The following is a 13,253-nucleotide window of genomic DNA, read 5'->3' as shown; positions in this document are numbered from 1 at the left end:
TCCTATTTCTCACAACCATACATGGAACTAAAAGCACTATGTGATTGAGGAAAACATGTAGTTATACCTCTTCAGATCACTAGGATTGGCAATACTAATTAATGGGAAGATAAATGTAGAGTTTATTAGGAAAGCAGCAAAGTGTAATGGAAGAAATATTTTTATCAGACAGACCTAGGTTTGAATCTCAGCTCCATCATTTTACTAGCTGTGTGGCTTTGGACAGGATTAGTCTCAGTTTTTGCATATGTTAAATAGAGGATAAGGACGACTTTAGAGGGTTGTGAAAATAGAGAAAATATATAGAACGTTAATCACAGTGCCATGTATCTGACAGACATTTAAGCAAATGGTGGTTGTCATTATAATTAGGTTTGAATTACAAAAAACAGTACAAAAAACAGACTATCATTCTAAAATGTTTTACTTTATCAAAGGTATGGAATTGTAAGTTTTCAGAGTATGTATGAAAGCTAACAGCTAAGCAATTCATTAAAAATTCATTAAGAAAAAATGTCTGGTGATAAGCAGAAAATTACGTAGTTCAGTGTCAGGGTTAGCTGTGGGAGGTATTTGCAAGGTGGTATAGTTGGAGTGGCTGAAGGCAAATTGAAATGTAGCCTTCAATATCCTCCCTTCCTTCTCTTTGGGCACTTCCTCCTGGGATTTCCACAGGGCAGGTCTAGGGTAGAGAAATCCAAGAGTTGGATTAGCAGGGAGTTGGCAGGCACCGCAAAGGAAATTGCTGGTGCTGCATTTCTGAGTGGCTGCTTCTGCCAGAAAGAACTAGCAAAATACTAATTAGTCTGAGTAGATGAAAAGATCAAATTCAGGCAATAGACCTGTGCTAGGCCCTGAGAGAGACCAGAAGCCTGGAGACTGTATTTGCAAATCTAACTCAGCATTTAGGCAAGAATTGTTCTGAGGTTTTGCCCCTTATATTTCCTAAACATTCTTTCAAAAACAGTTGGAACTTTTGCAGAAGAGTAAAGAAGAAGCTTACATAATGGCAGATGCGTTCAGAATTGCATTTGAGCAACAATTAATGAGGAAAAATGACCAGGCACTAAGATTGACACAAATGGATAAAATGTGTAAAAAAGCAACAAAATGGATAAATTGGAAGCATCTGAAAGAGGATGGTAACTATGATTTACAATGGCAATAATCAGGTGTAATGTTAGTTGTTTTTCATTATAATCAAAACTATATTGATTTAAGTTGGTGAGGGTTAATGCAATGTATGAGAATATAATTAAAATTTCACGTACTGTTGTGATTTGTTAAAAAAAATGTAATAACTATGGAAAAAAGGTCACTGGAATCCTACTCATACAGATGAGCTACCAGGATCAATAAAACCAGAAATTACAAGGGAATCTCTTTTTCAGTACACTTCTGTCTCATTTAAAGATCATGTTTAGTGGGGGAGAAAACGAAGTATAAGTTTTGAGTTTAGCCTATCAAAAATTCAAGGCCATTTTTGAGTATTACTGTATTAATGTAAACAAAATATATAAAAATGGCACAAGAGAATAAAATTATAGTTGAAGTATATCTTCCAATATAAACAGTGTATTCTTTAGAAATTCTTTATGCTTTAGAAATTTTTGTTTCTGTAAACAGTTTATATCAATTTTTCATTTATCAATATTCAGTAGAATTCATAGTTTCAATTAAAAGATGCCAATTAAATCAGTTTGAAGCCAGTTATTAATCAAGAAGGATTAGAGTGAAATTTATAAGTTTAAATGTTTCAGAATTAAAATTCTGAGATGACTATTTCTAAATATTTTTTTATATGTCAAAGCTATAATCCTAATTCCAGTATAGCTTATATTCAGATGAACTTCAGGACTAATAAGCATCTTATAATATTAAAAATGAAGCCTTTAATAACAGACCTATCTGGCTTGAAATATGTATTTTCAAATCGTAAATATTAGTAATAGCCATCTATCATGGGCCATCTATCATGAATTTTAGCTTTATTAACTAAATTTTACCCTATCTCTTTCCTGGAAAGGTAGAAAAGGACTTTCAGGGATAATAAAATACAAGTAGTAATCAGGATATCAAAGTAGCTAAAAGCAGGTTATAAAAGCTATTTGTTTACAGTGTTCATCAGGTGGAAGTGAGAAAGGGAAGCCATATGTCCCACACCTCTTGCTCAAGAGGCAATCCCACACTTGTCCTGAGCTTAAATTCTAAAAGTACTTTCTGACATGAGACTCATGGAAACCATTGAGCGAATATAATGGCTAAGTCCTTAGCAATTTGTAATATAAAATCAATTTTATACAGCCGGGTTCTTTTTTTGGTAATAATCCTTTGACAAAAGCTGAAGTTATAAGCTTAAATTCAAACTTGGGGTAGGTAAATTTGCTGGGGAAATAGCTAACATGATCCATGTATTAATAAATTCCTTTTAGGAGTTGTTTGAAAGCACTGAGATTATCTGGGACAATTAGGGAAAACATACATATATGTAGGTGACCTTCCTCATGTTTATCTTTAGAGCTAGGCCCTTGATAGTGACTGGATTGCAATATTTTTGAAGGGATACTCTGAGAGCAGACCTAGTGTCCTGTGTAGTTAATCAAAGGCAGACACCTTCGGAAACCATATTTTATTAGCTTGTTTAGTTTTGTTTTGATGGGGGTGGGGTGGCATGTGGAGTGACAGGAAAGAGAGGAACATGAGGGGAAGGCCAGGGTTAAAGCGTCTGTGAAAGCCAGTCACGTTCTGTCACCTGCATGGAAGGCCCGCAACTCTGCATAGAAATAAGTCGTAAGGATAGTGCTATGTAGACAAAGCTGGTTTTTTTCTTAAGAGGTAGATTTGCATTCATTTCAGAACTTTAGTGAGTGCTCATTTTATATCCTTGAATTCCTTCCTTTCTCAGCTTTTGACAAACTTCAGGAATTTTTCTGTAGAAAATAGGATTCTGGGGGGTTTAGCGCCCAATCATTGAAGACAGATTGGAAGTTGTCTGTAAAATAATCAGTACATCTCTGTAAAGCTTTTTTTTTCATACAAATTTCAGTAGCTCTTTCTGAGTTTCTCAGTGACAAGACTTTGATTCATTTTATTAATATATTTCATTAATTTGAGCAGGTACAGTATGAATTACTTGTGATTTTCAGGTATTTTCAATGTTACTTGTGGTTAACCCTTATAATATCAACTTAAAAAATTTTTTAAATTATTGCTGGGATTAGAGTTTTAAAAGGTTTCTTTTTTATTGTTCTTTTTATTAAGGCAGTTTTAATGGGATATAGTCACATTCCATACAATTAAAGTATTTAATCAGTGGCTTTTTTAAAAACCAAATCAATTTTATTGATATATATAAATAAAGCATACACTTCATTCAAAGTGTATAATCAATGGCATTTGGTATAATCACATAGTTGTGCATTTATCACTTCAATCATTATTAAGAGCATTTTCATTATTTCAATAATAATAATGATAATAAACATAAAATAGACAAGAAAATTCTTCACCTCTCAATGTCTCTTTGTTTCCCCTACTGTACATAGCTGCTATTTCTGGCTATTTTTCACAATTATTTATTTATTTATTAAGCAGATTTATTGAGATATATTCATATATCATATGATCTGTTGTAAGTGTATAATCAATGCCTTTTTTTTAAAGTTTGTACTGGAGATTGAACCTGGGAACTTGTACATGGGAAGCAGGCACTCAAACTACTGAGCTACACCCACTCATCTAATCAATGGATTTTAGTATAATCACAATGTTGTGCATTCATCACCACAAAAAATTTTAGAACAATTTTATTACTCCAAAAAGAAAAACTTCACACCCCTTAGCAGTCACCTCTCAATGCCTCTATCCTTCCTTCCCCAGCCCTACAAAATCACTAATCTAATTCCATTTTTACAAATCGGTTTATATTTACAGTTTATGTAAATGGAATCATACAATATGTAGTACTTTGTATCTGGTTCCTTTCACTTAGCATAATTTTTTTTGCCTGATATTATCTTATAACATTAACTTACATTTGTTCAGTTTCAAAGAAAAGCAATCTTATATATGCAAATTACCCATATTTATATTTCACAAGGTTTTTTTTTTAAAGATTTATTTTTTATTTATTTCTCTCCCCTTACCCCCTAACCCCCCCCCCCCCCATTGTCTGCTCTCTATGTCCATTCTCTATGTGTTCTTCTGTGTCTGCTTGTATTCTTGTCAGTGGCACCCGGAATCTGTGCCTCTTTTTGTTGTGTCACCTTGCTGTGTCAGCTCTCCGTGTGTACGGCGCCATTCCTGGGCAGGCTGCGCTTTTTTCGTGCTGGCCAGCTCTCCTTATGGGGCACACTCCTTGCTCATGGGGTTCCCCTACGCGGGGGACACCCTTGTGTGGCATGGCACTCCTTGCGTGCATCAGCACCCCTCGTGGGCCAGCTCATCACACGGGTCAGGAGGCCCTGGGTTTGAACCTTGGACCTCGCATGTGGTAGGTGGACGCCCTACCCGTTGGTCCAAATCTACTTCCCTCACATGAGGTTTTACTATGCTTTAGAGTCCCATGTTATATTTTTTAGCTTTCCTTATAGTAATATATATGACCTTAGACTTTCCCTTTCAACTAGTCATACCCATACAAGTGCACTGCTAGTTATAAACACTATCATGTGCTTTCACCTTTTCTATTCATTTCCAAAGATTAACAACCTTTTACCAGTTCTGCACACGTTTAACCTGACCCTTCCATTCTCTGATCTCATTCTATTATATGTTGACCTATATTCTAGTTATTAATATTTAGTTCATAATAGCATAATCATACGGTATTTGTCTTTTTCTGTCTAGTTTGCTTTGTTCAACATAATGTCCTCCAGGTTCATCTATGTCATCATATACTTCACAACTTCAGTTTTTCTTATAGGTGCATAATATTCCATCATGTATATATAGCGCAGTTTGTTTATCCATTCGTTGGTTGATGGACACCTGGGTTGTTGCCATCTTTTGGCAGTCATGAATAGTGCCACTGTGAGCATTGATGTGCAGATATCTGTTCATGTGTCTGCTTTCAGTTTTTCTGGACATATACACAGTAGTGGTACTGATGGGTCACATGGCAAATCTATATTAAAATTCTTCAGGAACTGCCAAACTGTCCTTCACAGTGGCTGTGTCATTCTACGTTCCCACCAACAGTGAATAAACATTTGTAACTCTCCACCACTTGTTGTTTTCTGTCTTTTTAATTGTGGCCATTCTAATAGGTGTGAAATGATATCTCATGTTAGCTTTGATTTGCTTTTCCCTAATCACTAGTGAAGTTGAACATTTTTTCATGTTTTTTTTTTTTTTTTTTTTTTTTTGCCATTTGTATTTCTTCTTTGTGCAAATGTCTATTCAAGTCTTTTGCCCATTTTTTAATTGGGTCATTTGTCTTTTTATATTATTGAGTTGTAGCATCCCTTTATATATAATGGATATTAACTCCCTATCAGAGATGTGATTTCCAAGTATTTTCTGCCATTGAGTTGGCTGCCTTTCCACCCTTTTTTTTTAGGTACCAGGGGCCAGGGATTGTACCCAGGACCTTGTATGTGGGAAGCAGGTTCTCAACCAGAGCCACATCAGCTTCCCTGAGTTGGTGTTTTCATCTGTTTTGCTTGTAGTCTGTTTTTGTTTTTTCAAGATGCACTGTGAACTGAACCCTGGACCTCCCATGTGGGAGGTGGGCACTCAATGGCTTGAGTCACATCCATTCCCCTTTCCAACCTTTTGATAAAGTCCTTTGAGGTGCAAAAGTGTTTAATTTTGAGGAGGTCCCATTTATCTATTTTTCCTTTTGTTGCTCCTGCTTTAGGTGTAAGATCCAAGAAACCACCACATACCACAAATTCTTGAAGATGTTTCCTTACATTTTCTTACAGTATTTTTATGGTCCTGGCTTTTATATTTAGGTCTTTGATCCATTTGAGTAGATTCTTGGATAGGGAGTGAAATAGGGGTCTTCTTTCATTCTTTTGTTATGGATATCAAGTTTCCCTTGAAGAGACTGTTTAATCCCAGTAACATGGACTTGGTAGGTTTGTGGAAAAAAAAAACAGTTGGCGCTCGAGGTAAGTGTTCATTTCTGGACTCTCAATTCTATTCCACTGATCAATGTGTCTATTTTTTGCCAATACCTTGTTGTTTTGACCACTGTAGCTTTGTAATATGTTTCAAGGTCAGGCAGTAAAAGTCTCCCCATGTTTCTCATCATTTTTAGAATGCTTTTGGCTATTCAGGTGCACTTTCCCTTTAAATTTCCCTTTCTATTTCTGTAAAGTAGGCTGTTGGAATTTTTTTCTTAAGATTTATTTATTTATTTCTCTCCCCTTCTCCACCATGCCCCAGTTGTCTGTTTTCTGTGTCTATTTGCTGCATGTTCTTTGTCTGCTTCTGTTGTTGTCAGCGGCACAGGAATCTGTGTTTCTTTTTGCTGCGTCATCTTGTTGCATCAGCTCTCCGTGTATGTGGCACCATTCCTGGGCAGGCTGAACTTTCTTTCGCGCTGGGCGGCTCTCCTTATGGGGCACACTCCTTGTGCGTGGGGCTCCCCTACGCGGGTACACCCCTACGTGGCAGGGCACTCCTTGCGCACATCAGCACTGCACGTGGGCCAGCTCCATATGGGTCAAGGAGGGTTTGAACTGCAGACCTCCCATGCGGTAGACGGAAGCACTAACCACTGGACCAAGTCCACTTCCCGGTCTGTTGGAATTTTGATTGGTATTGCATTGAATCTATAAATCAGATTTGGTTAGGATTGATATCTTCATGATATGTAGTCTTTCAATCAATGAACATAGAATGTCTTTCTATTTGTTTAGGTTTTCATTGATGTCTTTTAGCATTTTTTGTAGTTTTCTTTATATAGGTCCTATACTTATTTGGTTAAATTGATACCTAGGTATCTAGGAGTCTTTTTGTTACTATTGCAAATGGAATTTTTTTCCTGATTTACTCCTCAGATTGTTCAATGCTAGTGTACAAAACATTACTGATTTTTGCGTGTTGATATTATTGATAGAAATTTGTCCATTTTATTTGGGTTGTCTAGTTTATTGGCATACAGTTTCTCATAATATCCTCTTATGATCCTTTTTATTTCTGTAGGGTCAGTAGTAACTTCCCCCCTTTCTTTTCTGATCATATTTATTTGCATTTTTCTCTTTTTTTCTTCATTAGTCTAGCTAGGGGTTTGTCAATTTTATTGATCTTCTGAAAGACCAGCTTCCCCCCTGCCATGGTTCCCTCATTTGTCTGCTCATTGTTTCTGCTTGTTGTGTCTGCTCATCTGCTCCCTATGTCCCCTCATTGTCTGCCCATTGTGTCTACTCGTTGTCTGCTTGTCTTCTTTAGGAGGCACTGGGAACTGAACCTGGAACCTCCCATGTGAGAGGCAGGCACCCAACCTCTTGAGCCACATCCGCTCACTGTGTCTGCTCACTGTCTGCTCGTTGTCTACTCGTCTTCTTTAGGTGGCACTGGGAACCAAACTCAGGACTTCCCATATAGGAAGCATTAGCCCAACTGCTTGAGCCATATCTGCTTCCCAAGAACCACCTTTTGTTTTTGTTGATATTCTCTATTGTTTTTTTGTTCTCTATTTCATTTATTTCTGCTCTAATCTTCATTATTTATTTTTTTCTACTTGCTTTGGGAAGATTGGTTGTTCTTTTTCTAGTTTCTCCAGTTGTTTAGTTGATCTTTGATTTTAGCTCTTTCTTAGGTTTTAATATAGGCATTTAGGGCTATAAATTTCCCTCTGAAGGCATCCTGCACTGTATTCCATAAGTTTTGATATAAGCTGCGTTGTTTTCATTTGTCTCAGTATATTTACTGATTTCACTTGCAATGTCTTCTTTGACCCACTGATTATTTAAGAATGTGTTGTTTAGCTCCACACATTTGCTCTTTCCTGTCTATTATTGATTTCCAGCTTTGTTCCATTATGATCTGAGAAGTTGCTTTGTATAATTTCAATCTTTTTATATTTATTGAGTCTTGCCTTGTGACCTAACATGTGGTGTATCCTGGAGAAAGATCCATGAGCACTTAAGAAGAAAGTATAACCTGTTGATTTGGAATGCAACGATCTGTGTGTCTGTTAGGTCTAGCTTGTTGTTACACCCACATAATAGTATGGCTAATAAACATTATACTGGGTCTTCACATTTTCTATTCATTTCCAAAGATTCACACAGATCCTATTTACCAATTCTGCACAAGTTAACCTTCAGCTTTCCATTTTCTAACCTCATTTCTATTTTCTTGTGACCCATATTCTTCATGTGGGGCTTTGATATATTCATTAACTTGGGCATTTTTTCCATTTTCTTAGTATTACTTGTAAGTTTTTGATGATCTCCAGGCATCTGATTATGATGGTGATTTTACTCTGATGCTCATGTTACTGCCCTTCTTTGATTCCTAGTTTAACCTGTTTTAGGTCTTTAGGATTGCTCTGTAGAGTGTCCTAGTAATGAATTGCAGCCCTGCTTCCAAGCGCCTTGGGGAGGGGGTTTGTAAAGGCTGGAGAAAGTGGTGCCTATTTACTTTGTTTCCTCCCATGCACTCCCTTTGTTCACCAGCAGATGGCTTTATTTAGCAGCCCTCTCAGTTCAAAGTCTTGTCAGAGTATGTTCCCTGCACAACCGACCAGATCAATGTGACAAAGGATCCTTCCTGGAGGACAAAAGCCTGGCGATTCACACTTTGTCAGAGGCTATTCTCCAGCCTTTGATGGCAGCCCCTTCCCTTTTCTCTGGTAGGAAATAATTCCATTCCCCTCTGCATCCTTAACAACCAGTCTCAGTCAGTTGGGAGGCAGACTGAGAGGGTCGGATCTCTTTAATCTGTGCTGCCTCCCAAGGCAAACAATGGCGTGGCCTCTCACAGCCTGGAAGGGCTCGTGGGACACAGCAGACCAAGTCTGTACACCAAAAGCTGAAATGGCCTTAAGCTGCATCCCTCTCTCTCCCATTTCCTGGAGAGGTGGATCCCTGTGGCCCTCTTTGTAGCTGCCAGCCCAAGGCTAGAGAATTCAAAATTGTTTGCTCATAGTGTCAGGAAAGGGCACTGGCAGCTGCAGCTTCTACTTAGGGTCTTTTCATCTAGATTTTTATCCCTTGTGCCTCTCTCTCTTCTAGGTGGTATCCAGCCTTCCCCTGGTGCCCTAAACCCCAGAACATTTTTTTCTAGGGCATTTCTGCTTGTCCTCTAGGTATTTTTCTAGAGAGGAGAGGAGAGAGTCTAGTGTCTCTGTGATCTGTCATCTTTCCAGAAGTCCTCTCAACTTTTCTTCTTGATTTGACAAGTTCTGAAAGATAGGTAGGTTATGAGCACATTTTTTTTTTCAAAGACTGAATCAGAGAGATGCATGAGTTCATCAAAGTTGATGAGTGTGTCAAATAGTGTGGGTTTTCTGCTTTGCCACAGTTTCTCATGGGAGGTTAGGGTGTTCTGAGCCACAGTCACTGTGGTATGTTACGATTTGGTGAACTGAGAGAGGACCTTCCCTTTTCTGCTCCCAGTTTTCCTTATGGAGAACATTTGCTGAGCATTCCAAAAGCATTCTTGCAATTTTCTTTGTATGAATCTCCACATTTTATACCTTCTCCTACAAATTGTTCCTTCTATGAATGAAGAGCATCAGCATACATATTTCAGGATGTGGAGAGTTAGGCCAGTACCTGGCTAGGTGTTTTCACATTAACCCTGGGGAGTAGAGAACATTATCTAATTTTAAAGGTGAGGAAAATAAAACATAGAGAGTTTAAGTAACTCATTCAAGGTCAAACAGCTGTTTAGTGGCTAAATGAGGGTGCCAGGTCTTTCGGGCTGTAAAGCAGACTTGGCATGGTTCAGAGGCCTCATGTGGCCTGCACATATTTTGTTGGGTCTGCATAATGTTTTCAAGTAATATGGATCAGTGGCTGACATTTAAAATTGGGAGATTTCACATGAAAATCCAGATTTCTGGCTCTCTTGAAGACTGTGATGATCTGGTAACACAGACCAAATTTTTCTGTGGCAGCCATCAGCTGGAGCTGAGCAGGAGCTGTGCAGACGAGGCAGGGCAGGGCTCAGTTTTTCTCACGGTGGCCTTCTTGCTGACGTTTGCTGTCCTGATTCTAAAGTCTATGCTATTCCTACTATGCTGTGTATTTTTACATCTCAGCTGGATTTTAATGTTCCATTTTAGGTACACCATCACATGGGAATAAGAAGAGTTTAGGGCAGAAACTGTTGGATATGCTCCCTTCGGAGAACAGTTCTAAGAAGACTGAAGACCAGGATAATCCTCAAGAAGTCTTTAAGATGTTAATAGATCTGGTTAGTATCTTTGCTTTTGTTAGAGGGTGTGGCTAAGCTAACCTGTTTGCTTCCTATTCCATTCTATACTTGCCTTTCTTGCTTTTTTCCCAGTAGGAGTACCACCCTCCAAATTCCTGTTCTTCATCTCCTAAAACTCCCTGAATATTCTTCCCACTTCTCACATCCACGGTCTTCCTGTCCAAGTTTAAAGCCCGCCTGCCCCAAAAAGAGGGGCCTGCCATAACTAACTCCAGCCAGCTGTGACTATACTTATATATACAGTCTGTGACAAGGCCTTCTACTTATTCAGGCATTTTTAAAATTTTCAACATACTTCCTCACACATTATATCCTTTAATCATTACCACAATCCTGAAATCAGACTTGTTATCGTCATTTCATATATGACCAAACTAAGATTCATGTTATGTATCAACATACTTATCCCTAGAAGACTTGTTACTTGCATATACATATATAAACACTTTCATATAAATAATAACATTCTTTTAGGAGTAAGTATGTGTTAATATTATACACACACACACACACACACACATATATTTTTACTTTCTTCCCAAGTGACTTAAACATTTCCAATAGAAGAAACATTGTCTACTATTCTTTCTTTAAAAAAAAAATCCTTAATCACATGCAGCATGTTTGGGGATCAGTGGCCACCTAATTAATTCATGTTGATTGATATTTTATGGATTAAGCTTTTTGATAAAATACTATAAAGCTTCTTTCTCCTAATAAAGCCATATATTCTGTGATTTATTGACTAATTTTAATTTCTCTGCATGCAGTTGAATGATAAAGAAGCAGCTTTGGCTCATCAAAGAAAAGTTAGTTACATGCTTGCTCGGGCACTGGAAGACAAAGACACTGCTTCAAAACAGAATAAAGAAAAAATTCCCATGGGAGAGAATTTCCCACTCAAAAACCCCTGCCATAAAACTTCAGAATTCCCTGTTTTACGTGATCCTCTATATTCAAATGTCCAAATTTTTAACTCTGTGGGCTGTTTTTGTTCAATCCATTGCCCTGCAACAGATCAAAACTATATAAGAACTCTGAAAAAATCCTGTTCTTTGCCATCGGGTATCATGTTTTGAAGACAAGCCAGTTGAAATTAGAAAACTGAGAGCTGTTTATATCAATATACTTTAAAAAAAAAAGGATTATGTAAATATTACTACATCTAGAAAAGGTATATGTTTTCCAGGTATTTTTAAATTTTAGGCAACAGCTTAGTCAAACTTATGGGAACATTTTTAATAGGAATTTATTAGCATTCTGTGTTAACTTTTTATTTTCTCTTTTTTTATAAGGAGGTACCAGGAATTGAACCTGGGACCTCAAACATGGAAGCAGGCACTCAACTACTTAAGATACATCTGCTCCCTGTATTGACTTTTTAAGTTACAGTAATGTATTTTATAAATTTTTCAATGTTTGACAACAAAAAAATTATTTGGAAGGAAAAACAAAAAGTTAATTATTTACTGTTTAGATTGACTACAAGGATTTCAGATTAACTAAAGAAACAATATAACAATGTAAGTTATTGTTCTAAGAAGTAACAATGTCTAGGAGTGACTGAATGTTAACTTTTGAAATACATTTATCTTGTTTATTTGCCTTTCTCAGGATTTTTCATTTGCCATGTAAAGTTTATAAATTCTTTCCTCAAGTTAACTTCAATAAAAAAAGTTATGATGGCAGGACTTTGGCAGAAATATATTCAGAGTCATTGCTAGTTTCATTCACAGGCTTTCTTTTTGTTAGAGTGGTGGCATTTTGTAGTCAGGTCTGCACAGAATTGTCAGTCAGACCATTCTGATAAACATCTTGATTCTGTTGTTGAATTTTTGGCCATTTAATTTTTTAAAAATTTATTCTCCCCCAATCCCCCTGCTGCTTGTGCTCACTGTCTGCTCTCTTTGTCCATTTGCTGTGAGTTCTTCTGGTCTGGTTGTCTCCCTTTGTTGCGTTATCTTGCTGCACCAGCTCTCTGTGGCATGGGCTGCCAGCTCTCTGCAGTGCGGGCCAGCTTGCCTCCACCAGGAGGATGCAGTATTCAAACCAGGGGCCTCCCATATGGTAGACAGGAGCCCAGTTGCTTGAGCCACATCTGCTTCCCTAATCTTATTCTTTATATAAATGTTACATAGTAATAATCTTTAATAATTTTTTGGAATAGTGCTATATTAATAGCATTACAATTATGTCAAAGGAAATTCATTAAATTGTCAGCAGTGATAATAGAACTTTTATCTAATTATGATCTCCAGTTAAAAGAAAAGATATGTGGCTACACACACAAAAACTACTTAGGGAAGCAGACTTGGCCTAATAGATAGGGCGTTTGCCTACCACATGGGAGGTCTGCGGTTCAAACCCCGGGCCTCCTTGACCCGTGTGGAGCTGGCCCATGCGCAGTACTGATGCCACACAGGGGTGTCCCCCGCATAGGGGAGCCCCACGCGCAAGGAGTGCACCCCGTAAGGAGTGCCGCTGAGTACAAAAGAAAGTGCAGCCTGCCCAAGAATGGCGCTGCACACACAGAGAGCTGACACAACAAGATGACACAGCAAAAAGAAACGCAGATTCCCGGTGCTACTGGTAAGGATAGAAGCAGTCACAGAGGAACACATAGCGAATGGACACAGAGAGCAGACAACTGTGGGGGAGGGTGGCGGGGAGAGAAATTTTTTAAAAATCTTAAAAAAACTACTTAAATAGATGGAACAACATTGGGGTAATAAGATAACAATATAAACCATTTATAATTGTGTTAAAGATGAACAAAGGAAGGATTTGGGATTATTTAACAATACCAAAAATAAATGTGTAACAAAATCAAATTACAAAAACTAAAAGAGTTCTTT

The 13,253-nt window shown here is 37.6% G+C and overlaps 1 protein-coding gene across 9 annotated transcripts in view; it reads left to right on the top strand.

Annotated features, from left to right (window-relative positions):
- CCDC125 (coiled-coil domain containing 125) overlaps positions 1-12,089 on the top strand; it is a 38,998-nt gene extending 26,909 nt beyond the window's left edge. For 7 of the 9 annotated variants that reach the window (XM_058309678.2, XM_058309707.2, XM_004465598.5 and 4 more), the window contains 3 exons: positions 968-1,142; positions 10,247-10,377; positions 11,169-12,089. In XM_058309678.2, the coding sequence (XP_058165661.1) occupies positions 968-1,142; positions 10,247-10,377; positions 11,169-11,477 (615 nt within the window). In that variant the 3' untranslated portion in view covers positions 11,478-12,089. The remainder of the gene's footprint in view (positions 1-967; positions 1,143-10,246; positions 10,378-11,168) is intronic. The other 2 variants (XR_011645935.1, XM_071208441.1) reach the window with 1 other exon arrangement.
- The last annotated feature ends 1,164 nt before the right edge of the window (positions 12,090-13,253 follow it).

Source organism: Dasypus novemcinctus, chromosome 2 (assembly GCF_030445035.2).
Source record: "Dasypus novemcinctus isolate mDasNov1 chromosome 2, mDasNov1.1.hap2, whole genome shotgun sequence".
Taxonomy (NCBI): Eukaryota; Metazoa; Chordata; class Mammalia; order Cingulata; family Dasypodidae; genus Dasypus; species Dasypus novemcinctus.
The sequence above is the reverse complement of the archived record's forward strand: the minus strand, read 5'-3'. Positions and strand labels throughout refer to the sequence as shown.